The sequence below is a fragment of the Simochromis diagramma genome, unplaced genomic scaffold (genome assembly GCF_900408965.1).
Source record: "Simochromis diagramma unplaced genomic scaffold, fSimDia1.1 OVJJ01000557.1, whole genome shotgun sequence".
NCBI classification, from domain to species: Eukaryota; Metazoa; Chordata; class Actinopteri; order Cichliformes; family Cichlidae; genus Simochromis; species Simochromis diagramma.
In genome coordinates, this window is record NW_024387156.1 from 2,262,494 (window position 1) to 2,288,377 (window position 25,884).

Genomic DNA, 25,884 nt, shown 5'->3' on the forward strand with positions numbered 1-25,884 from the left:
TTCATGATCTTTAACAGTAATGTATGATCAATAAGTCTGTTTTCTATTGTGGTTTTGAGTATGTTAATCAAACTCTTAATCCATTCAAACAGGCCTGAAATCTATAACCTAATCCTTCACCTTTACTAGTTCTTTTGGGGTAAATGAAAGAAATGATTACATGTAGCTTGGCTTGTATCTATGAAATTAAAGGTTATGATCAGCTAATTTAATTGACCATACAATCAGAATCCACACATGAGCTCATTAACATGGAGGAATGCCATTTATTTTTCATTTCAAAAATTTCTTTAAAGATAAATATTTAATAATTATGTGAACGGTGTCACACTTGCCAACACTGTTCTGTTACATTAGTGCTGGGATGCTACAAATAAATGTAAAAGTAACAAAAGCTTGATGTGTGCTCCTTATAATTTTAGGAATCATATTTTGGAATCATATGATGAAGCAACCTTGTATGGGACAGCTCACACAGCATAAGTATGACCATGAGAAGTGTTTAAAATAATACTGAAAATTAGGCCGGAGGATTAGGTGTTGCAATTAAGCCCGACAGTTTTGGCAAGAGAGCTGAAAAAAAAAAAAAGCTTGGAGATGTAACAGTAGCTTAAGTACTAAGAGATGCAAGTCTGCTGATCGCAGTTAAAACGGAAGAGCAGAAAAAGTATTAAATGCTGAGAGTTTCTGCAAAAAGTGTACGAGAGAGAGGGGAAAATATTGCTCAAGTTTAAACTGGTGCAGGGACTAATCACAGGTATCCCTGTAGATCTAGAAAGAAATCAGACAAAGTATTTCTGGCAGTGAGGTCAGGAGGATTAAAAGACTGTTGAGAACAGTCAAGAGGGGAAGAGTTGACAGTGTGTCTGTAATGCTAGAATTTTAAGAACCAGTTCTTCTAGGTAGAGTTAAGATAGGGTGCATGTGCTTTCCAGTAAGGCCGTATATTCCTGCTCCTCTCGGGTGCTATAAATGCCAGTGGTATGTAGAGTACTCGAGTAGTGAGTAGTGAGACTAATTTGTTTGGGAGGTATATATATATATATATATATATATATATATATATATAAAATTATATATATATATATATATATAATATATATATATATATATATAATTTTTTTTATTTACGTTTAAGTCCACACTCCACACCAGTTGGTGGCGGTAATGCGCCATTTTGCTGTTTGACAACAGCCAATAAATAATAAATAAAAGAAGAAAAAGACACCAAAGAAGAAATAAAACTGATCGTTTTCCGGATACATATGTCTATTATTTGTCGGGGGTTTGAAGTGGAAACCTTTGGTCAGTATGCTGCTGGTTTTGTCTGAGGAACATAAAGAACATCTCTCGTTCCTGCCGCAGGTTGACGCCGCAGGTTAGTAACTAGCGTGAGGGAGGATAGGAGGTGCAGAGGATCAGGGCTGCATACTACTAAGCTCGTTCTGCATACCCAGGATATCCTTCTGTTATCTAGATACACTTATCCTGACATTGACGTTTAGGATAAATGGTCACACGAAGTTGGTTACCAGCTCGCTGAGTTAACCCAGGGTTTTCCCTGCGCGTTTATATGAAAGGCGTGTTGTTGGCGGCATCAGGGTGGTCATATGACTCTTCTACCACAGAAAATGATCCCTACGAGTTCCACCTGGTTCATGTTCACCGAATGGTCGTTTCTGTCTGCCAGTGTCTCATCATGCAGTTAAACAACATTAAAGGCCTCAGCAAAAAGGTCTCCATTTCCAGCTGGTGCAAATGGTAAACACTGAGCAGCAGATCAGTCAGAAGCAGGCCATAAGTTTAAGGAACCGGGCTGAAATAATCTCAGTAATAATAATCTCAGTGCCATAAACCCATTTATTGAATAAACGTATAATAAAACATTACACTTACCCAGCAGTGGCTATGTTTGCATATTCTCCATAACACTGGGATTAATTATTTAAAGATGATATGCTTTTCACAATAACCGTCTACTGTCTGTGACCAGTTAACCTGGGTTTCCTGAATATGTTCGCATCTTGAGAGGATGATATTCAGTCTTTTGAGCAAGGGAACTATATTACTAAGGTGCACAGCTACCTGTCCAAATGATGCGTTTCATTAAATCTATTTCTTTCTAATGCAAATTGGCCAAATCCTCATCAAAGCAACAGGTTTGCTTATAAAGTCAAATGAAGTTATCTCAGTGTCCATCGCTCCCTCCTTTTAAATCCCATTTGCCATTTATCCCAGGTCAGTCACTGTGAGGGTAAACACAAGCTGCAGTAGGTCTGTGCTGGGGAAATGAGCTACATTTGTTATTTTGTGCAGAATATTACAGTGACATTATGGTATATTGCGGGTTTCCTGAATTAGCAGCAGCTGTTGACAGCTGACTGCTGAACGGGATGTGTGCAGGGAAACTCGAGGGACCGTCGAGCTGGTCGTTGGTGTCGTGAGGAAAATGTGGGCTTGTGTTTTATTTTACAAAAAGACAGATGTACCTGGAACACCGCCTAATCAAGAGATGATACTAAATGGTTGTGAAAATATCTAAAGAACATAAAAATATACAAGTAAAAGGCAAGGAGAGTGGAAATCTCTTCAGTTTGCTGCAGATCAAAGTAACATTAACCTGACTGATTGAACAGGTATCTGTAATGTATGTTCCGTGTGTCCAGGAATGTGAGACTCAGCAGGAGATTAGAATCAAGTAAAACAAAATCACAGAAATAATATCCAAACATTCCTGTGACAATGCAAAGCACAGTTTGTACTTTAGTGGTTTTAGTAAGGTACAGCAACTTGCACTTATACCATGTATTCCCCCCAGGAGAGAAGCTGTATTACACTTGTCTATGTGTCTACATCAATTTAATAAAATGTTATAAATTTGTTGTAAAGTGGTTTGCAAACAGAAAGCAAACAGAAAAAAAAATTGAGCAACAAAAAATTTGATATAATTTTTTAAATATTTGCTCATCAGGGATAAACAAAGACGTTACACAGTGTAAAAAAACACTTTAGACCTTCCTACTGTCTGCACACAGGGGTCTGAGGGATATTCCAAGAATGGTGATGCTATTTCCTGGAGAACTGATTGGTCAAAGGGCAGTGATTTCATATTTGTTGATCTCTGTTCTGCGAACTTGCTGCTGCTCTGAAGCAGGTTAAGTTCGCAGAATAAGTTACCATGGCGATTTACTCTAGTATCTCTATCTGCATGGGTACTCTCCAGGTACACCAGCCAAGTCCAAAGTTTCCCTGTGACAGACTGCTTGTCTGTTACTCTGTGTTAGTCTTGTGATGTGTGTGACCTGTCTCTTGCTCCCTCGTGGCCCTGAGTTGGATAAGTGGAAGAGAATGGATGCATGGAATCTTAACAGAGTAAACCTCAGCGGTCGAATGGAACTAAGAACATTTAAGTTCTGTAATTAAATACAAATTGTGTCTACGTGGAGTATCTCCATTTGATTCAGTCTAACACTTTTACTTCAGTAAATCATAAAGCAAACGTTGTGCTGTTTATCACACTACAGCAATCTGAGAACTTTAGGATTACACTTTTATGTCCAATGAAAGCCGGCATACAGGCTTTAAATGATCTTCTTCCTCGTTTCCTCTGGAATTTGGGGGGATTTTACCTTTGTTAGCCTGAGTCCTGTGAGTCAGTGCTATCGTTCTGAGAAGAATCAATTTAAATTATTGATGCCGAAGCACAGTTGGCTATGAGTTATCTATATATCATTCGTGATAATGATGCATTTATGTTTTTTTAACTTCCTCAGTGGTGGGAGAGTTTGGACGCATAGCGCTGGAGTTTCTAAGAAGAGGAGCTAGTCCAAAGGTCTATGAGGGAGCAGCTAGTAAGACTCTTCATCTTTTAGTGCTTCTTTTCAAGCTTATGTGACTTCTGTGGCTCATTAGTGCATAGTGTTTGTTTATAAGGTTTGTTTTACTGCAGCAATCTCACACTGCCTTTTCTGAAATTCATATTAAATTGTTACATTATTTAGTATACCTTTTTAAGTAAGTACAACAATGATGCTAATATTGTTTCAAATATTTAGTCTGCCTTTTAGTCCATTTAAGGATTAAAATCTAATGTAATGAGTTTGAGTGATGAGTTTCCCTATTCTTGGTTACATGAATAGGGAAACATTGCTGGTTTGGGTCCCTTCATTAGGAAATTGAAGGACAGATCATAGAGTCTTTAAGATGGTACAAGTCTGCTCTGGTGCTGGGATAATACAGTTGTAGTTTATGTGTTGTCTAACCAGTTTATTATAAGGTAATAAGAGTTTAATTTCATTACTGTGACTGCTAAATAGAACTGGACTTTGTTACAGCGTTGATACATAAAATAATTACTTGTGCACTGCCTCTTTTAAGTAAGTTTATGATTCATGCCGTTATGGTTGCAGGGAAACTCTGTGTTCCTGTAGAAATGGTACAACATGGAGTGGAAGGCCTGATGTTCCTGATGACAGAGAGCTCCAAACACATGGTGAGGAATACTTACTCCTCACACCTTGGATCAGTGAACATAGATGAACGTGCTGTTTATCCCTGAATGCTGTGATTTGGATGCTCTTTTTTCCCCCCCTGACATCCATGTCCCATATTTAGTGTGGCATTTTCTTGGTTTCTGCCCTGCATCATCATGAAATACTTAAACACTAGAAATATTTCACCAGCTAAGACAAAAACTGTAAACAAATGTGAGCTCTTCCAAGAGTCACAGCTGTCTCTTTCTCTCTCTCTCTGTAGATATCTGAAGTGGATTTCCTTGATTCAGTGTTGGTTTTGGGCTTTAGCGAAGAGCTTAACCAGATGCTCTTACAGGTGGCTTTTAAACAATTTTATTTAACTGGCTTTATTTAAACAATGTGTACTTGATTTAAATACTGTATAGTCTAAGTTTTCGTTTTGTTTGTTGAAGTTTTGTTTAAGCGGTACATTGTTTATCTAAGCAGTGTGTCTGTCAGGATGTTGAATGCATCACTTTTCTCTTTTGGTACAGCTCTACTTGCAGCACCACAGTCAGATTCGCAGCATCCTGAGTCATCTGCCGTCCAGTATGCCTGCCTACCACAACCTGGAATGGAGACTTGATGTCCAGGTGTATTGTTTCTAGATCATTTTATTGTTTGACCGTTGTGGTACATAAAGTGGGAAATACAGGATAGTACTTATGTGCAATTGTTGCATATCACACTCAACTCTGTAGTCTTTTTTTATTTGTATGTGTGTTTTTGATGTATTGGATGTTAAATGTTTCCTGAACTCATGGATTAAGACACTTGACTTAGCTTGAAGGATAAAATTATATTGAAGGGTATACAGGGTATACAGTTTCCCCTGGTCCTCACACTAACATTGTCCAGTCTGGTTTCCATCATCTGACCTTGTGATGTATGGTTTTATATCAGGTGATCATTATTAGGTGACACTGTAAGCTTGCAGGTGTGTAGTGATGTGCGGGTCGATATCGAAATATCGATTCCTCCGATACCGGTAATTTATGTTCTAGAATCGATTCTCATATTAAAATATCGATATTTTAGTACTTTGGGGTAAATTGGTAGTTTTTCCATTAACAGTTACACAGTGGAAAGAAACTATATCATTCGGATCGTCTAAATTGGAAGGAACTACTTCCTCTTACGTATTTCATAGTCATATGCCAAATACGGCTGCATAAATGTGTTACGGCCCCTGGCGTGCGCACTCACAACAATGGCTGAGCGTAAACGGAGTGACGTGTGAACGTATTTTACTTCCACAAACAGCCAAGACGCGGTTTGCGATACATGTGGCAGGACAGTGAGGTGTTGTGGCAACACCGCTAACCTCGTCAAACACCTCAGAGTAAATCATATCACAGAATATGATGAGCTAATGTTGAGGCGAACTGAAGAGGAGGAGAAGGACAGGTGCTGCTAGGGCGAGACAGACGCCTCTCGCGGAGGCCTTTAGTGCTGCAGGCAGGCACCGTGTTCAATTAGTGCACAGCTTTAGGTTTTTTCATTTCTATATGATAATTCTGCATCATTCAGCAATAAGAACAAGTAGTCAGATGTCCTGTAATCACTATGAAGCTCTATTATTATATTATTATTACAATTACATAATACAGTTATATATTGTATTATAAAATACAATGAAACACTAAGTTTTTGTACAGAGTATCGGTATCGGATCAGTATCGTCGATACCGCCCTGAATTTTACTTGGTATCGGATCGAAAAGGAAATCGGTGGTATCGCACATCACTGCAGGTGTGTAATGCAGAACAGAGATTTGCACTGTAATCTGAGCTACATAGACTGATTTCTGTCAGTAAGCAGTATTACTAATATTCAGTTTTCAACTATTTTCCCGTTCTTTGTCTGACTATCTTATTGTGTTTTTTCTGCTTTTTCTGTCAGTTGGCCAGACGTTCAGTCCGCCAGCAGTTGATTCCTATGCTTACAATGCGTGTCCAACTAACCAGAAGTGACGGCCACAGTGACTACAACTCCAGGATTCTCCAGACAGATCCCAGCACCCTTCTGCACCTCATCTCCACACTGGAGGCCGCTCTGGCTGCCATGAAAACCAGTCATGCTCGTCGCATATTACGGAACATCAAATAATCCCTCTGTACAACGTGTGCCTTCTCTCACTTGCAGCCTTTATACCTGGGAAACATTAAGTAGTGTCTGTATTGTGCAGGGCAGAATGTCACCTTTCTTTGGACCTGGATGTTAAGGCTATATTTTTTTACTGGCAGTGTTTTTTTTATGCCAAGTTGTGATGTATGGATTGTACAGAAAGTTACTACAGTGCTGGTGATACTGAATTAAAGTGTAAGATACAGTTGAAACTTTATTTTTGTGGTTTGTGACGGCCCTGCTAAGGCAGACTGGAATATTATATGGAAGACTGTCATGACGCAAATGCAAATAGACAGCTCGCGCATTCGAAGAAAACTATGTGATGTGTTAATAAATTAATTTTTTTATACTGCAGGGTTGTAATGGTTTAATAAGTATATCGATGATTTGCTAACCGCGTGATGGTACATAAATCATAGATAAAAGTCGGGAAATGTTCAACGTTTTTCTCCATCAAGTCTGGCTACCCGGGCCAGAACTTCAGGCTCTGGAAGTTCTAGAGCAGGGTCTAGACCGCTACCGAACAAATGGAACGGAAAAGGAAGTGACGTATTCCAGAATCACCTGACTGTCGGCCCTTCACAGGAAGAAGGCTGGCGTATTCAACATGGCTGCGGTCTTCTGACATAGGAGTTGTCTAAAGTAATGCTATAGCCCGGCTTTCTTGATAGTACACTTGACTCCGTTCATTGTGTTAAATAGTTTTGACTCTGCTTCGACATGGCCCAGTGTGTCCAGTCTGTACAGGAGTTCGTTCAGGACTCGTTTGTCCCGATGGTGGCCGTCTTGTGCAGTGAAGAAGCTGAGAGAGTGACTCGCAAAAACAACCTAAATTTTGCGGAGCTGCTGAGGCCTTTTTGCAGACTTACGTCTGAAGGTATGAACAACTATTCAAAACACACCCTCAGTCCCGTTTTCAGCTTCGTAGCTGGTAAAAATGAGGAAAAGTTGCTTAGGAAAATAATGAGGAAAGATGTTTTGCTGCTCGCGGGGCTACGACTGTCGTTAGCTCCTCGCTAGCAGACGCTTAGCAGTTTGGCTCGTGATTAATAAGCAGCTATGCCGATCGCCCTGCTTGTTGACATGCGAGTGCAAAGTGACCCGAGCTGGACAAATTAGCATTTGGTCTTCTAGGACAGCGTTTCAGTCAGCAGCTGAACAGTTCTGTTGGTGGTGGTTTATTAGACCCAGCACATAGTAAACAAGCTAACAGACTTTACTTGGAGCACGCAGCAATTGTGTTAGTTGTCATGTTCAGTACAAGCGAAGATGCAGCTAAATGTGTTTAAGCTACATATTATTAAGTTTTTTGATATACATTAACATTCTTACTAATGTATAAACGAAATCTACAGGATATATACATTTTGTTTGATTTTTACACTTGGGTAATGTAAAATCCGTGAAACTACGATAGCAGTTTAAACTGTATAGCTGAGTAAATATTAAAGATATGCCTCATTGAGTTTTTCACAGTCATCAATCAGTTACGTGCCATTACCAGGTTTGCTGTGTCTCTCAGCACAGTCTCAAGGGCAGGAGGAGATTCCAGGAGACAGGCAATTATCAGGGGAAGTTTTCAGCAGCAAAACAGTGGAAGGGAGATTGATGGAAACGTATAAGGCTGTGTCTTTGATATACCTTAGTAATCATTGCTGTAGTAATAATTTTTGATAACTTTTCACATTGCACTACTCTGAAATTAGTGCTTCCAAATTAATACATGTCACACAAAAAAATATAAAGCAACACTTTTTAATCTAAATGATAACATCAGTTCAGGTAATCTTGTGGGATATCGCTCTTGTCAGTTAAGCAGAAGACGAGCTATTGATTTCAATTCAGTATTTATTTAGTGCTATTGCTTTTTACCTGTTTGCTACGGTTGAGAGATTTTGCGCTGCATTCCATTTATGCATATTTCTTATAAAGGGGACACTTCTCCATCAGTGACATTTTTATGTATATTTTCTGATACTGTTTGAGTGCCATGCTGGGACTTACTCTTTTTTTCTTCTAGGTCACATCCGAGATCCCAGCAATCAACTGCAGGTTGTGAAAAACCTGCGTATCTGTGTCAACAATTTAGTGACAAGTCCAACAACAACATCTACGTCCCTGAGCCCTGCTCAGCGTCAGCTACTCAGTGATGTGGTGTCATCCTGCCAGCCCCAAGAAAGTGCTGTGACTAATGTGGTTATGGCAGGAGATTATGAGCTCAATTTCAGTGGTAAGGACTAATGCTTGATTGGAACGTGTTGATAAAATGTTAGCAATAGAAAAATATAATCATTATTATTATGGTAATCCACTATATTTGGCTGGATAGTCAGTTATGGACAATAAGTGATCAATTTCAAATTTTTGATATTTCTTATGAGCTTGGATGCAGTTTTGTGTGTGTAACTGTCCAGATCCATGATTAGAAATAAATGTACACCACAGATGTGTCTCAGAGCTCACTTCTCTTAGGTGTCGTTGATATGTTGACTTCACAGCTCAGTAATGAAAAAAGTACATCAAAGCATAACCGTACTCTATGCTTACTCTGTGCTTCAACCTACTAGATGACTGTGTTAAAGCTAGCACCCCCTGGTACAGTGTCTGGAGAGAAACACTGTTGGAAATCAAAACCTCCAAGTACAGCTCAGGTATCACTATCTGCTAGCCCATGTGTGGATCGCTATAGATCTATAGGATGTGTCACTCCTGTTTTGGTCCTTACCTTCCAGTTCCCTGCAGTGTTAATTTTGACAGAACATTTTTACTTAATTCTAGTCATAGTCTATTAACTAAAATGTAATTTAGTTTTAGTTGTAATTTAGGCACCTACATTTTTGTAGTTTTAGTCTAGTTTTAGTTGACAAAAAACTGATTAAGTTAAACAAAATTTAAAGTATATGTTCTTGTTTTTACTAGTGACAGTCGCTCTAAATGATTTACAGAGATTATTATTTCCTTTGGCAACAAATGCGTGTTCATGTGTGTACTGTTTTTTTTCTCCCAAGCATTCACAATTGTTCACAAGAAATGGGAGGTAGCTGAAGTAAAAGAGTTGCGGAGCACCGCCTCGTACCGTTTGTCCAGGGCAGATTAAACTTGAGAATGAAAACTGATAACATGGGTACAAAAGAAAATCTCAGATGAGTTTTAATCTCAGTTACCTTGACCTCAGGGCCATCTGAGAAAGAAGTCACAGAGGATTTTTGAAATAACATAGGTGTGTCTGCTAGGAGACTGAGGGGTACCACTGGATGCAGCCAGTTATTTTATACATAAATTAAGAATGCCGGGATTATAAAACTGTATCAGTGACTAGTTATTTTAGACATTATGGCAGATAAAAAAAAAAAAAACAAAAAAACAATAGAACAAAAAACTTACATGTACTACTTAATCACACTCATCACACAAGTGTAAAAGTAGGATTTGTGGTTAGTTACATTTTCAGATGAGGAAGTGTAGACTTTTTTTTTTTCTATATCAAACAGTGAGTGAATTAAGGATATTTTGGTCAAACGCATATTTCATGGCCTAATTTGAGTGAATTTGTAACCTGAGTAAGTATAATTCTTGTTATTTACATTTGAGTCCTGTGTAAATGATCTTTTAATGTATGTCAGCTATGAAGGTCTAATAATTATGACTGAAATATCACCTCACATGATGGTTTTACTGGTACATGTGGTAAAGGAATGGCATGTTCCACATTGGAGTTGTGTGATTAATCCACTGTTAATCCAGTGCTCTCTATGTGCATCATCAAAACACCAGATGAAGGAATAAATTGTTCCAGCGATTCTTAAGTCTTAAGGCCAAGACCCATTGAAGCTGCTGTGTTGACAAGACATTTTATCTTTAGTTTATCGTCCATATTTTTCAAACAAAAACATTCAAAAGTGGTTATCTTTTAATCGACATGTAGTATTAGAAACTACCTCATTTTTCTGGCTTTTTTTTTAAGTCTTTTGTCTATTTTGTCTTTTTTTCTATTTCAAGTAACCACGCCCTGGTTTGAAGCCTACAGGGAGAACTTCCTGCAGTCAATGCCTGCCTCTGACCACGAGTTCCTCAATCATTACCTTGCTTGTATCCTTTTAACAGCACACAGATCTGACCAGTGGTCAACATTCTGTCGTCAGCTTTTTTTTTTAATAGAAGAGCTGACAAACTGGAATTTAGGATCTGTAAAAAAAGACAGTTTTTTTTTCCTCCTTTGTATGCTTGTGCTTTCTGTTATCGTATTATTAATAGTAGTATCCTTATATGTAGTCTATTTATTGTTGTATCCTTCACATGGTTCTGGCAGGCCTGCTAGTGGTATCATCCACTGAGGCAGTCCCTGTGGAGCAGTTCCTCAAGCTTTCTCAGGAGCAGCACAGAATTCAGCACAGTGGAGAATACACTAATCCCAAGTGGTTTATTCCTAACACACTCAAGTACTATGTCTTGCTACATGACATGTGTGAAGGGGATGAACAAAGGTACTAAAAGAAACGTACAGTTCCTTTAAATTTCATCGACCACATTTTGATAATCTTTCATAGTGAAACTACTCCAGAACTTACAATGTCAAATGTTTAAAAATAAGTCAACTATATGTAATAACTTTAAATAACTGTTGAATTCATTATGCTCTAGTAAGTGTAAGCTGTTTTGTTCTAAAGTAGTATTCTCCCTGTATCTCCAGGGCAGATGTGGTTTATGAGGATATGAAACAGAAGTATGGTTCTCAGGGCTGCTATCTGTTGAAAATGAACTCCCGTACCTTCTCAGCTAATGTGGATGAACAGATTCCAGATCCCTGGAGTCAATACTTGCACAAGAATAATCTTCATAACCAGGTAAACATTGCAAACTCCTCCACATGCACTGGCTGTTTTAAATATTCCTGCAACAACTAGTGCCGGTGGACACAATTCTGCAGAATGAAAAGTTTGTCGATGGCAGGGGAAAGTTTGTTGGGTAGACTACAAACCAAAAGAATACAGTAAAAGCACAGGTTTTATGTGTGTGTTTCTCAGTTCACCTTGAGGGGTAGTTGTGACTGAATTGTGGACAGCCCAATCATTAATAGTACTTTGAACTGTTGCAGTTGCCTGATTGTTCAGTTTTGTTCTCTTTTACCAAAGATCTTACTTTAGTTCACATAGTGAACCTGTTTTTGCAGGATGTGTTTGATGATCCAGCTCCAACTGTGAACAGTGCTGCTGTAGAGACCATTATTAGCAGACCTGAAGTAGACGGCAATTATTCAGCTGAGAAAGGTGAGTTAATTTAATGCTTCTTTTGTAAACTGACTTGGGGAGATCTTTGCTTCTCTGCTCTTCAGTTACAAATAATCTAAAGGTCACCATTTTTTTTTATTCAACTTGCTTGGCTATATTGCACTCACAGTAAATTTTATAAATATGACTTCCTTTTTGCAGCCCCATTGTACCGCTTTCCATGTTTTTTTAGTTAGCACTATGTATTCGCTGTGTTGGTCCTGACCAGGTTCTTTGCCAGTCATGCTAGTCTCGATGAGAACTAAACCCTTTTATTTATTTTTGGTGTAATGTTACCAAAGACCATCCTGCCAGTATTCATCAGGCTTATTGTTGACATCTTTGGTGGTTGAATCTTGTGATTTGGCACCAACAGCAAGATTGAGCAGAAGTGAGCAGAAGGGCACCAAATCTGTTTGTAGAGGTTGACTATGCCGTATGTTTTATACTGCTTGAAACACCAGTTTCCACATAATCCTTGCACCAGCAGTAGTTACTTTTCTGGGTGCATAAATAGTGGTACTATTTTATATTATGTAAGGTTATTGTTATGAGTTTATATTTTACGCTATTTCCTTGCAGATGAGATGTCCAGTAGCTTGGAAGGGCATCCTCTCCAGTTGGACAGCAGCATGGCAAACCTGCACAACCTCAGTGCTGTACATACGGACCTAAAGAAAGGTGCTAAAGATTCGAACAGCCCAGCCTGTGCTGCAGGTAGCCATGGGGCTTGTCTGACCCTGAACGACCATGATTACATAAGACAGTTTATCCAAGAATTCACCTTCAGAGGTCTACTGCCACACATAGAGAAAACCATCAGACAGCTGAACGATCAGGTACGACTCATTTCTTGACCCTCAACATATTGTTGTTTGTGATTGTGATGTGCTTCAGGCAATGTAAAATTATACTAACTATATTAACTGTTTTAGAGAATGTAGTTTGTTGAGCATTATGCTGAAACAATATGTATACTTTTTTCATATTTCTGCCCTGTAACTGTAAAATTAATCATAATGGCATAATTTGAGTTTATGGCTTGTGAGAGTACACTAGCCATTTCAGTCAATTCTATTGTTTCGCTGACTTCTCCCAGCACTTGGAAACATGATTTGCTTCCATGTCCACAGCTAGTATCCAGGAAGGGCCTGAGTCGGTCTCTGTTCACTGCAACAAAGAAGTGGTTTGGTGGAGGAAAAGCTCCAGAGAAGAGCATCAGTGAACCAAAGAGCACATGTGGCCTTCTGTAAGCTCCATTGCAATGCATTTCATTCTCATAAATGAAGCCCATGCAACACCCTGTATATTGTATGCAGTGCCCTTGACCCTTCCCTTCTGTCATACCAGATATCCCCCAGAAGCCCCAGAACTGCAGATCAGGAAGATGGCTGACCTGTGCCTCCTGGTTCAGCACTATGACTTGGCTTACAGCTGTTATCATACTGCCAAGAAGGACTTCCTGTCAGACCAGGCCATGCTGTATGCTGCTGGGGCACTGGTGAGAGCACACATGTTGGTATACACCATGATCTGTCTGCAGACCGTGATGATATCAGAACAACTTCTTCTGCCTTTTGTTGTAAAATCTCACTTCAATTAAAACTTTGCAGTGATGGAATATTCTGTTTTGTTAAGTGTCCTAGAGAGCAAAAAGAGTTGTATATGTGACCCACAGTAAACTGTTGAGGGAATAAATCAGAAGGAAGCTTTTGAACTCAGCATTACAATATTAAAAAGTAAATTCAAAGTACTAACAAGTTCTAGTACAAAGTAATAAGAGTTCAGAACATTTAGCATTATCTAAAGTCAGCCGTCAGACAAGAGAATTAACCTCGTAATAGACTCTAGAAATATAACATTATCGGTCTTTTAAAGTGACTACTAGCATTCAGTCATTCAAATTCAGACACTTTTACCTATTATATCCTGTGTATCGCAAACAAAAACACAATAATGATAGAGAGTGTTACAGTACACATAAATACAGGATTTTCCATACAGAGGTCTAAACTGCTCCTGCTTTTAGTCACTGTAAAGTAATTAGAACATTCACATGCTGTTAAGATTATTAGGTGTACATATCTGATATATTTGCACATTCTTATTTTTCAAGATTACACTCACTACAGTGAGCTGACAGTAGTGTTGTATTACTTATTTAAATGGTACGTAGACTGATTCTTATATAGCGCTTTTCTACTCTGCTGGAGTACTCAAAGCGCTCGAAGTAAAAGATTTTAAACTGTAACACAAAGAATATGCCGCGTATGTCTGTGTATTTTGTCAGTCATTTAGGTCATGATAATCTAAGGAGCTTTGAAAGAAAGCAGCTGGACGTCTTTAAGTTTCTTGAAGACATCTCACCTCTCATTCAGTTATACAAACCAAATGGTGGAGAGTCCCAGGAATAAAAAATCCTGGTGGGTGTTGTCTCTCAAGAGCGTTGTTGACCCACTGTTGATCATGTGCCTCATCACATGAGTCAAGATGTGAAAGAAGGCATGCGGGTCATTATCAGCAGAGATTTTCGGGACGTTACTCACGCTGTGAGGGTTGAGGCGCCTGGGAAGGGATCTCACTGTAGATAGCAGACTCTTGGTGTTGTAAGCCATACCCTCTGTTCAAAGATGGTCGTTTACAGTGGACGTGTTTACTCCTTTTTTAAATCATCTTCAAGAGGAATACACACATATAAAGAAAGCTCGTAAATCAAGTTCTTATCCCAACTGGGCCTTCATCAAATCAGCGTGGATGAACAGGAAAGAAGCTCAGAAACAAACTAGGGAGAAACAGAATAACAAACGCAGCACCGTTGTCATCCATTATCTAGCAGGTTTATCAGAGAAACTCAGGAGAACTTTCTCCAAGCATTACATCTAAGTGCACTTCAGCCCTCACAACACCCTCAGACAAAATTTGTTTCATCCCAAGGACAGAACTCCCAAACACAAACTTAACAACATAGTGTATGCTGTGCAGTGCAGAGTGCTCAGACTTCGACAGGACAAGAATCAGCTGTACATCTGAAGGATTTCACTCTTTTGAGTGGCTTACGATACCAGCTGTCTGCCACCTAGACTGAGATCCTTTCCTCCAGTCACATCTTGTGTCAGATGATTTCAGTGGGTCACATGATAGGGTAAGGCAAGATGTCTCAATGGTTTCACCCAAAACCTCTGCTGATAATGATCATGTGCCTCCAAAAAGTTGATTCTGTTCATCTGAATGTAGCATTTTCAGTGGGAGCTTGGTCACTTGGAGCAGCTTGTCATCGAGCATGTCTCTGTACATTGCTTCAGTCTGAGACTGAAGAAGTCACTTGGATGAGTGACTCCCACTCCCACTGAAAATGCTATGTCCAGATGAACAGAATCAACTTTTGGGGATTTACTTACTGGATGAATGTGTATGCATCAAGAGCTTGGCTCATGTGATGAGGAACATGATAAATAGTGGGTCAACGACCCTCATGAGTGACAGCTCCAACTAGGGTTTAATTAGATGGCACCATTTGGTTTGTAGAGCTGAAGAAGCGTCCTCGATGAGAGGTGAACGTCTTCAAGAATGAAGACTCTACGCGTTGTTTTTCCAAGCTCCTTAGGATATGGTTCTGAATAATGATATTTTTTTTTTCCTCACTTTTATTTTCTATTCTGTTCCTTGTTACCATTACTCTTTATCTTTCATCTATTCATTCTGATTATTTTGTAGGAAATGGCTGCGGTGTCAGCCTTTCTGCAGGGTGGAGCCTCGAGACCTTATCCAGCACACTACATGGACACCGCAATACAAACGTACAGAGATGTCTGCAAGTATGACTGATGACTAACTAATTACATCATCTATTTCTTTCTGGTGTTTTAATTTCAGTGGATAAATTTCAGTTTGGGATTGTGGGAATTTTGCATAATTTACTTGATTCCCACAAATATGTCACTTATGATGCAGGACAATCCAACACACAATTACAGTCCTCTAAAATCTTCATCCTCATGTTGCACTGGTTTGTAATAAGTGGCCAATAACACTACAATGATGAGCCAATGTACAACTAGCACGTTCTATTTTCCCTCTAAACAAGGCAACCCTTTGTTGTTTGAGGAACTCTCACTAGCATATAAAGGCAGGCTTTAAAGATGTGTACTTGAAGGCATGCAAACATGGATTGCAAGAAAAAATGTAAATCTGAATTACCTGTTGTACCTGTTGAAGCAACTTTTACGCTTATAAAATGCTCCCTACACACAACACACACAATATCCCATAATTTAATAATTTAAGATTCATTTCAGGGTCTGGCTGCGCCACTCGAGGACATTTACAGAGTGGACTTGAAAGCCACTCATTAACTACCTGGCTGTGTGCTCAGGGTCACTGATGTCCACAGCGTTCTGGAGCAGCTTATCATCAAGCATGTCTCTGCACATTGCTTCAGTTCAGTCTTTCCCTCAACACTGACTAGTCTCTCACTTCCTGCTGTCAGAAAACATATATAAGACATGATGCTGCTACTACTATGTAGTAATGTAAAATTTCTCCAGTCAAGTTGCAGAAATATGTGACAGATCAGTGGAAACTTTTTGAGGTGAAAAATGAATTTAATCAGTTTTGGAATGAGGCCATGACATATCAAAATGTGGGAGAAAAAAATGGTTGTGAATACTCCGTAGAGACTGCATATTATTGTTTTGTTTTTGTGTGTGTTTTTTAAGACCCCATTATTGAGAAGCTTGTTCTTCTTGTAAACAAGAGGATGGTGCATTTACTGAAGAGATTTTTTTAATTGGTGTTTTCAGTGGGAGATATTTTTCATCACTCCAAGTGACTTCTTCAGTCTCAGCTGACTGCAGGTGTCACCAACCTTATAAACAGTACATTTGCACAATGACTGAAACTAGCACCACTGTATGAGCAATGGGCTGTGAGGTCAGTTTCATGATCATTTAATATGCAAGTTGTCATGACCAATGATCATTGATCAATGGCGTTGGGTAACATTCACAGACAATTGGGGAATGGCTGCAATCACAGCATTGTAAGATGGTGAAAGATGTACCCTTAGGCCCCAGAATTCCTCCCTGTCCAGGATGTGTACATCCTCATCACTTGAAAGAGTGTCCACTGGCCTGTAGGTGTGAATAGACTGCGGACTCCTGGCCTGACGAGTTAGCTCTTCCGTGTTGTGCCATCCACTTAGCCAGAGGTTATTTGGTTTCCCCGATGAATAAATCATTGCAATCCTCCTGAGACTTAACAGTTGGGTTCATCCTGTCATCTCTTACGAATTACATCCACTGCTTCAGTGACTGGAACAGTGAAGTGGAAACAGTGGAAAGTGAAGAGAGCTGTAACATAATATAAGAACATTGTTTCTTCTGCCTCCATAGTGTCATTATCTCTTGTTCTCAAAATCCAAGGTGTTCTGGATGCGGTGTTTATAGCCAGAAACTTTCAGATGTTGTAGGTCACAGGTGTCGGACTCCAGGCCTCGAGGGCCGATGTCCTGCAGGTTTTAGATGTGTCCTTGATCCAACACAGTTGATTTAAATGCCTAAATTACCTCCTCAATATGTCTTGGGGTTCTCCAGAAGGCTGGTAATGAACTAATCATTTGATTCAAGTGTGTTGACCCAGGGTGATATCTAAAACCCTGGAGTTCGACACACCTGAGTTGATCATATAGACAATTGGTCTTTTTAGGATTTTGTTTAATATGTGACATAATGTACAGAGATGGTGTACAAACAGAGGGGTACCAGCATCTGAACTGGAACTGTTAGCATCTCTTCTCCTGATGGTATATTTCCCCACACCTCTTTACAGGAACATGGTGCTGGCTGAGCGCTGTGCTCTACTCAGTGCTGAAATACTCAAGAGTCAGGGAAAATACTCAGAAGCTGCCACTCTTCTCATTAAAATGACCAGTGAGGTAAGGAAACTATTATTTTGAAATCAGCTTGGGGTGCAGTTATTAAGAAGACTGTATTAAATTAGACTGCATTAGAATTCTGCTTGAAACTTAATAGAGGTTTTTAATTCTTTTTTGTTTTATTTTTCTTGCAGGACTCTGATTTACGGAGTGCCTTGCTGCTGGAGCAGGCTGCCCACTGCTTCATTAATATGCGAAACCCTATGGTGCGCAAATTTGCCTTCCATATGATTCTGTCTGGTCATCGTTTCAGCAAAGCAGGACAGGTGAGTCTTTTCTGCCATTTTTGATCTATCCTTCCATTTTACACCTGCATTGTATTGTGATGTAAAAATGTTCCCTTTTACAACTTTTATTTAATAGACTTTATTGACTTATGGGCAGGACTGAACTTAACAACATAAACAAACAAGCTTTATTCGTCACATACACAATCAGAGTACAACATGCAGTGAAATGTTTTGTGTCCGAGCTGCGGACAGGCTGCAGACGTCCATTTGTGATCCTTGTGATCCTTGTAATCAATCATGTGCGTGTGAAGTTCTTTTCTAGTGTTGCATATATACATAAACATATAAATACAAGCGCATGCATACAGTTCACTATAGATTTATGATCAGAACCAGGCATCATTTCATTTTTGTTTAAAAAATAAAAAATAAAAAAAATAAAAAAAATGTAAAAGTATCCACACTACTCCGGGTCTGGGACGAGTTCCTGCCCCAGGTGGGGAAGTTTAAGTATCTTGAAGTCTTGTTCATGAGTGCAGGGAGAGGGGAGCAGGAAATCAACAAACGGATTGGTGCTGCAGCTGCAGTGATGCGGACACCGTACCGGTCCTTTGTGGTAAAAAGAAAGCCGAGCATAAAAGCAAAGCTCTCGGTTTCCTGCTAAATCCATGTCCCTACACCTATGGTCACGAGCTTTTGGTAGTGACCAAAAGGATAAGATCGTGGATACAAGCGGCGAAAATGAGCTGTGGCTGGCCTCTCCCTTAGAAATGGGTGAGGAGTTTGGCCATTCAAGAGGCGCTCAGAGTAGAGCCGCTGCTCCTCAACATTGGATGGAGCCTGTTGATGTAGTTCAGGCATCTGATAAGGATGCCTCCTGTGTGTGCCTTCTGGATGAGGTGTTCTGGGCATGTCCCACTGGGAGGAGGCCCCGGGGCAGACGCAGAACACGCTGGAGAGAAAATATATCTCTCGACTGGCCTGGGAACGCCTTTGTGTTCCCCCAGACAAGCTGGAGGAGGTGGCTGTGGAGTAATAAGTCTGGGCTTATCTGCTTATTCTGCTGCCCCTATATTTAATGTTTTTTATACACCGTTATCACGATAAAGTGTGTAGTCCAGCAGTAGATAATAAATGGCCTCATGCTAACAGCAATCATCTCATCTCCTCTTGTGTTTTTCGTCTTCTATATATTTATATCCTCATGTTGTCCTTCTGTCTCCCATCCTTTTTGCTGTTTCATAATGTAGAGGAGGCACGCACTACGGTGTTACTGCCAAGCCATGCAGGTGTATAAGGAGAGAGGGTGGTCTTTGGCAGAAGATCACATCAACTTTACAATTGGGCGTCAGTCCTTCACACTTCGCCAACCAGAGGAGGCTGTAACAGCTTTCAGACAGATCCTGATCAATGACAGCAGACAGACGGCTAAACAGCAGGGCGCCTTTCTGAGAGAGTACCTCTATGTTTACAAGGTAATGTAAAAAAAAAAAAAAAAAATTCTATGATTTTTGTCCCGTTTTATTTTCAAAATACATACTTTATCAATGTCCACTTTTTGCTGCGATACCACAATATTGTGTCCAGCCTTATTTTTCTTTCCTAAAGCTTCATATGGGAGGTGGATAATGCAAAACAAGGTCCATGGGAGCACAATGGCTATATTTACGTGAATAGACACTATATTTCATTTCAGCAATTCAGTTGATGGGCAAGAAAGATTGCTGCTGACACTTCACAACATAAACTGTTTATGACATTTCCCTGTGGCAGGTGGCTACGGGCCATCACAACCAAAACCTGACAGCACAAGAACATTTTCTTTCTCCAGGCTGTCAGACTACTTAACAACGCCCTCTCACCCTGCTCACTAGTTAGTTAATGTGTCACGATAACACACTTACTTACTCAGGCTACAAAAACGTTCCACAGTGGACTTGGTACAAGCACTTTGCACATTATGTTCTATCTACATTTTATAGAATTTAATATTAAAATTTAATATTGTGTTTAGGTTGAGTAGAAAAGCACTATATAAGAACCAGTCCATTTTACTATTTGCCATTCAGTTAAATAGTAAAATAAAAGTAAAAATTCAGTAGTGGCATATAAGCAGCATTACTATGAGATTGTGACCTGATTGCACCCTAGTTTAATAGCTTTATCACAAAGGAACTATAGTTTGTTTTGTCAAAGTTGCACACCAACCCAACATTAATTATAGTGAGGTTACAGAGTGTTATTGCCTCTGATGTCAATTACAAGCACACCAAATCTGTTTATCCTTATCCAACAGTTTTAAATTGGATTCTTTGTCCCTTGGTTTGCATGTAGCTTCACAAGTCTAAGAATGTCATTACTAAAAACTATTATATATATTCCTTAAATGTATATGATGGTGAAAATTTAAACTGGGGATTTTGTGTGTAGCACCTGGTGTAATCAGTAACATTTCTGCATTTTGACCTGGTTCAGAAAAAAAACAACTTTCAAAAACTCTTATGTTTGCGTATTATTTTTTGTTTTGTTTCGGTTATTATAGAGCGTGTTGGGAGGAAATGAAGTCAGCCTTCCCCAGCTTCCTCTGCCCTGCATCCACAGCTCAGCAACAAGAGTCTACTTTGGACACGAACGCCGCCTTGCAGAAGGTAATGTCCTCGAGCCTACTCCTTTATCACTAAGCAGCAAAGTGTACAAAACACTTTGGGAAGTGGTGCAGGGTACACCTATCGATATACCAGCAGCTGAAAGATATTATTTGCCTGGTGACTGTGTGCAATGCGGCATAAATGACAACATTACTGTAACACACACGACTCATATACTGCCTCTATAAACTTTACAGGAGTCGAGGCACATGCTTATGTATGGCTTTTAATCCACAAGACAATAACTAACATTATTGCTTTGGAGACTGTCACACACAATGTGAAATGCCCAGGGCTGTGTGAATTTCAAGGTTCGCATCTGTAAGTGTCAAGCCTTATTTTGTGTACAGATCAGCATCATTCCTGAAAAACCTTCAGTTAATCCAAAATGCTGCAGCATGAATACTGACAGGCACTAGAAAGAGAGCACATTTCGCCCATATTGGCTACTTTTCATTGGCTCCCTGTTCATTCCAGAATCAAATTTAAAATCCTGCTCCTCATGTACAATGTCTTGAATAATCAGGCCCCATGTTATCTTATTGACCTTATAGTACCGCACCTCCCACTAGAGGACTTCACTCTCAGACTGTGGGCTTACTTGTGGTATTTAAAAGTAGAATGGGAGGCAGAGCCTTCAGGTTCCAGGCCCCTCTTCTGTGGAACTAACTGTTAGTTTGATTTCAGGAGACGGACGCCCTCTTTCTTTTTTTTCTTTTTTTTCTTTTCTTTTTTTTTTAAAGATTGGGCTTACAGCTTTTTGATAAAGCCCATTGTTAGGACTGGATCAGGTGACCCTGATTTGTCTCCCCTAGGCTGCTGGGGGCTTCTAATGATCCACTGAGTGTTTCTTCTTCACTCACCTTTTTAGATGTTTTTTTCCCCTCGCTAATGTGTTTATATACCACTCTGCATTTAATCATTAGGCTTTATCAGTTTTTTGTTCTCTTCGATAGTGCGTCTTTTTTCAGTCTTCCTCCCCTCACTCTCAACTGGTCGCAGTAGATGGCTTCACCCCTAAACCTGATTCTGCCAGAGGTTTCTTACTGTTAACAAGGAGTTTGTCCTTCCCACTGTTGCTAGTTACTCTAGGAGAGCGGGACATGCTAGTACAAGGCAGCAGGACCAGTATCTGCGTCTTTGTACAAGAAGGAACAGGATCACCACTACCAGAGCCAAATTGGCCCCCAGCAGGCCACCAGTGTGATGTCTGTTTCTGATTGCTTGGTCAAAATTGAAGAGTTCGTGAGAGTGGCCTGACAGCCCAATGTCTTCTAGCGGGCCCTGTGTTTACCTGCCTGGCACTGTGGAGCCTGAATACCAGATTTACCAGGTCTGCCACTGGCACCCTGTGGGTCTTTTTTTTTCTTTTTCCTTTTTTTCTTGATGAGATGAGAGCAGGTTCACCCTGAGCACATGTGAGAAGTCATGGAGAACATTTTGCTGCCTATTACATCTTTGAGTGTGACCAGTTTGATGGATCAGTAATAGTCTAAGGAGGCATATCCATGGAGAGATGCACGACCTCTACAGACAAGGCAATTGCACCCTAACTACCATTAGATATTGGGATGAAATTCTTGGACCTATTGTCAGGGGTGCAGTGGGTTCTGGGTTCCTCCCAGTGCATGAATTGTCTCATGTGGCTGGGATATAAAACAGTTCCAGGAGGGTGAAGGAAATGATAGGCCTGCCCTCCAGATTAACCTGACCAAGATACAATAGAACACTTCTAGGACATCATGCTTTGGCCCATCTGATGCTCCCAGGTTGCAGCGTCAGATGGGCCAGTGATGGGTCACCACTAGGTCAGTGATGACTGGTCCAAATCTTGGAGATCTCCCAGGACACTATCTGTCGTCTCATTGTCATCTCATGCCCTAATGTTGTCAGGCATGCATACAAGCACATGGGAAGCATACAGGCTGCTGCAGCACAAAAACAAACATAAATTCAGTTCTTCTTAGATTTTTTGTTTTGTGTGAATCATAATCTGTTATTAACCAAGAAAATAAAAGTAGAAAACCTTGTGAAGGAGTCCATGTAAAGTTAAGATCCAGAATTCTTGTGACACTAGCGTTCAGTTTGCAAATATTTGTATATATTATGACCATTATGGACCCTGTCTAAACCCTGTTTTCAATGCAAAGCGTAACATGAAAATGTAGAGTGTACATAGGATGCTGACATACCCGAGCAGAGGTTTACTGTCAGACTTTTTACAGCAAAATTAAGTGGTTTGCATTTTTGGTTTGTATTTAATCTGATATTTGATCTGTTCAGGAGAAAAGCAGGCAGCCACTCACGTGTCACTGGACCAGGAGTTTGACCAGGATTTGTCAGCCATGTGGTGCCATCTAGAAGAGCAGCTTGTAGCTTCTGCAAATGGGGGTGTTGTCCCAGTAAATTTTCAGCCCACTCAGTGCTGCCTCAACAGTCAGACAGACAACCTCCGTCATCCCCTGGCTGTGGTTGCAGGTAAGATGTGTTCAGCACAAACACGGGAACTTTAAAATGTTATAAGTGCTTTTCTGGTTCCTGACAACTCAAAGCACTTAATACTTCAAGCCACATTTAACCATATATTCATATAGTATTTATTCTCTCCACTTTACCAATGTCACTGCCGTGGCCAAGCTAAAATTACCAGTTACCTAACGCGCATGTATGGATTGAGCTGTAGTACCCAGAAGGCACAATACAAGTATGCAAACTCAACACAGAAAGGCCCCAGTCTGGGTTCAACCAGGAAACTTCTCACAGTGCATGACAGCGCTCACCTGTACCATTACTGAAATGTAAAGTTTGAGCCATCCCATGTCTAATAAATTGTGCCCACACGCTATGCAATCTTCTTTGTCTTTACAGAGCCAATCATAGTGGAGGTGACATTCAGGAATCCTTTGAAGGTTTCTCTGGCCCTGTCAAGCCTCTCGCTCCTGTGGAGGTTTACTGTTGACGGTTCATCTTCATCAAAGGAAATGACAGAAGAGACCATTACCAATGAGGAGACCTCGGCTGTAGGGGTGGGCAACATGAACAAATATGCTCTTAGGAACTGTGATTTATTTTCACCTTGTTTTTAGGTCTAATCTTATTTTTTTTCTCTAATCTGTTCATTATATGCTTCCTCTTGCAGATGACACAGAAAGATGATATTGTGACCTCTGAGACTATCCAGGAGTTTCAGTTGGGTCCAGAGGAGACCAAAATGGTAAGCTGGTCTCTAAATGTAAATTCATGGATCTTTTTTTCAGAATCTTTTCTGTTTCATAATGCTGCTACATTTTTTGACAGTTCTGACCTAGTGTTGGGAAATACAAAGAAAATCACAACATGTTTTTGCATTCACATGAGGAAGGAGGTTACACATAGTGATAATCTTTCATGTGAAATTGTACAATAAGATATGCTTAATGCCAGTGAGCATTAAGCATATCTTAAGTACAGCTTAGTTTAATCTTTTCGGTTTTAGTGTTGTGCGTTCTGTTTTGGCGAATAAAAGTGACAGCACAAACTGAATGCACTTTGGTGAAATAGGCCTTTGATGCTCAAAAAGTATTCACATTGGCCCCAGAAAATCGTAGAGCGTATTAAAATACTTTTACAAGTATTTAAAATATCTGCTAGATACTAATTGTACTGTACTGTACTCTCTTCATCCAAAAAAGTTGATTCTGTTCATCTAGACGTAGCGTTTTCAGTGAGAGAAACATTTCGTCACTCATCCAAGTGACGTCTTCAGTCTCAGCTGACTGCAGATTTCCCTAACCTTATAAACAGTACATTTTTATAATGACTGAAACTAGCATCCCTGACAAACAGTGGGCTGTGAGTTCACTACCAATTATAGGCCAATATCACTACTCCCACAGTTCTCAAAAATCTTAGAGAAGTTATTTGTTAATAGACTTGATAAATATATTGAGAAGCATATATATATTTAATTCATAATTCATAATAATGAATTACAGTTGTCCAGCCTGGAAGTAATAAATTGACTAGTTATTCCAGTGTCGCTCTGAGACAGGATGTTTCTCATTTTTATTGTGCAAATGGAAGAAAGAAGTCCTGCATATTTGTTTAATATGTGCATTGAATGACTCCAAGGTTCCTCACAGTGTTACTGGAGGCCAAGGTAATGCTATGCAGAGTAAGAATCTGGTTAGATACCATATTTCTAAGATTTTATATTTGATCAGTGGTTGTTGATAAATGGTTGTGATAATTTGCATATTAATGATCAAGAAACTGACATCGCAACCCATTGTTTACCAGTGGTGCTAGTTTCAGTCATTGCCCATATGTGCTCTTTACAAGGTTGGGGAAACGTGCAGTCAGCAGAGACTGAAGAAGTCACTTGGATGAGTGACAAAATGTAATGCATAATGCAAACACCACTGAAAACACAACATCCAGATGAACAGAATCAACATTTTGGGATTTCCTTACCTGGATGATTGAGCATGCATCATGACATATACAAATACCTAATGCTAAACAGAAATCCAGTTATTTTGTGCTTGTCACTTTGATTTCAGGCCCGACTCAAGCTGCTGCCACACAGAACTGGTCAGCTGAACATTGTGGGTGTAGTGTACAACCTGGCTGCAGGCTCCTCTGGCGAAATGGCTTCTAGCACTGAAGGTAAATTCGACCTCATGTCAACTCATATGCTTTATTATTATTTGATGTAAACAGAATGTTTTTCCATTTGCATTATGCATTACATGGTATTTAAAAAAATAAATAAATAAAATTCCAATGTGTTGTACTTTTTTTTTGTCTTGCTGCCAGTTAGAAACCATATGGATTTCCTCTTGTTTACAGACCAGCAGACTCTAGATTTGATGGTTCGTGGGAAACAGGACTTGAATATCCTTGGCCCACGTCTTAATCTGACCAAAGAGGACAAGATGTCAGTTCGTCATGGTCCTGATCGACGTCTGAATCCCATCATAACAGCACCTATGCCCCTGATGGAGGTAGGACTTATTCTGAAAACCTTCATGGATGTGATCATCATGAAATCACTTTACTGGGTTTTAGATTCTGCATGTTGAAAACATTTTTTTCTATGTTAGTTCTATGGAGTCAGATGTGGGAAAACTTTGATGGGAGGGTAGAGTTTGAAGTTGAAATAATGCTAGCAAGCTTTGCTAG

General features: G+C 39.8%; 2 protein-coding genes across 3 annotated transcripts in view; both read left to right on the plus strand.

The window, feature by feature from the left end:
• Window positions 1–1,202: 1,202 nt before the first annotated feature.
• commd2 (COMM domain containing 2) lies at window positions 1,203–6,853 on the plus strand. The gene is made up of 6 exons (XM_040048356.1): window positions 1,203–1,378; window positions 3,774–3,851; window positions 4,410–4,492; window positions 4,756–4,830; window positions 5,009–5,107; window positions 6,417–6,853. Exons 1-6 carry the CDS (start codon window positions 1,312–1,314, stop codon window positions 6,621–6,623), a joined length of 609 nt encoding a protein of 202 aa, XP_039904290.1. The 5' UTR covers window positions 1,203–1,311; the 3' UTR covers window positions 6,624–6,853.
• Window positions 6,854–7,117: 264 nt separating this feature from the next.
• Window positions 7,118–25,884, plus strand: part of trappc8 (trafficking protein particle complex subunit 8) — a 31,465-nt gene continuing 12,698 nt past the window's right edge. Inside the window, exons 1-20 of one of the 2 annotated variants that reach the window (XM_040048353.1) lie at window positions 7,118–7,521; window positions 8,665–8,874; window positions 9,212–9,295; window positions 10,644–10,733; window positions 10,954–11,128; window positions 11,335–11,488; window positions 11,815–11,911; window positions 12,494–12,750; window positions 13,045–13,160; window positions 13,262–13,412; window positions 15,626–15,726; window positions 17,738–17,843; window positions 17,978–18,109; window positions 19,324–19,548; window positions 20,616–20,721; window positions 23,005–23,199; window positions 23,590–23,747; window positions 23,861–23,935; window positions 25,263–25,368; window positions 25,552–25,706. In XM_040048353.1, coding sequence (XP_039904287.1) covers window positions 7,365–7,521; window positions 8,665–8,874; window positions 9,212–9,295; window positions 10,644–10,733; window positions 10,954–11,128; window positions 11,335–11,488; window positions 11,815–11,911; window positions 12,494–12,750; window positions 13,045–13,160; window positions 13,262–13,412; window positions 15,626–15,726; window positions 17,738–17,843; window positions 17,978–18,109; window positions 19,324–19,548; window positions 20,616–20,721; window positions 23,005–23,199; window positions 23,590–23,747; window positions 23,861–23,935; window positions 25,263–25,368; window positions 25,552–25,706 — 2,850 coding nt within the window. In that variant the 5' untranslated portion in view covers window positions 7,118–7,364. The remainder of the gene's footprint in view (window positions 7,522–8,664; window positions 8,875–9,211; window positions 9,296–10,643; window positions 10,734–10,953; window positions 11,129–11,334; window positions 11,489–11,814; window positions 11,912–12,493; window positions 12,751–13,044; window positions 13,161–13,261; window positions 13,413–15,625; window positions 15,727–17,737; window positions 17,844–17,977; window positions 18,110–19,323; window positions 19,549–20,615; window positions 20,722–23,004; window positions 23,200–23,589; window positions 23,748–23,860; window positions 23,936–25,262; window positions 25,369–25,551; window positions 25,707–25,884) is intronic. The other variant, XM_040048354.1, reaches the window with a different exon arrangement.

What these genes read in the sequence shown, in the direction of transcription:
- commd2 (XM_040048356.1), top strand. Translation starts at nt 1,312, where the DNA reads ATGCTGCTGGTTTTGTCTGAGGAACATAAAGAACATCTCTCGTTCCTG. An exon ending in GGTCTATGAGGGAGCAGCTA is followed by an intron (nt 3,852 to 4,409) that starts GTAAGACTCTTC and finishes TTATGGTTGCAG; the next exon opens with GGAAACTCTGTGTTCCTGTA. An exon ending in CAGAGAGCTCCAAACACATG is followed by an intron (nt 4,493 to 4,755) that starts GTGAGGAATACT and finishes CTCTCTCTGTAG; the next exon opens with ATATCTGAAGTGGATTTCCT.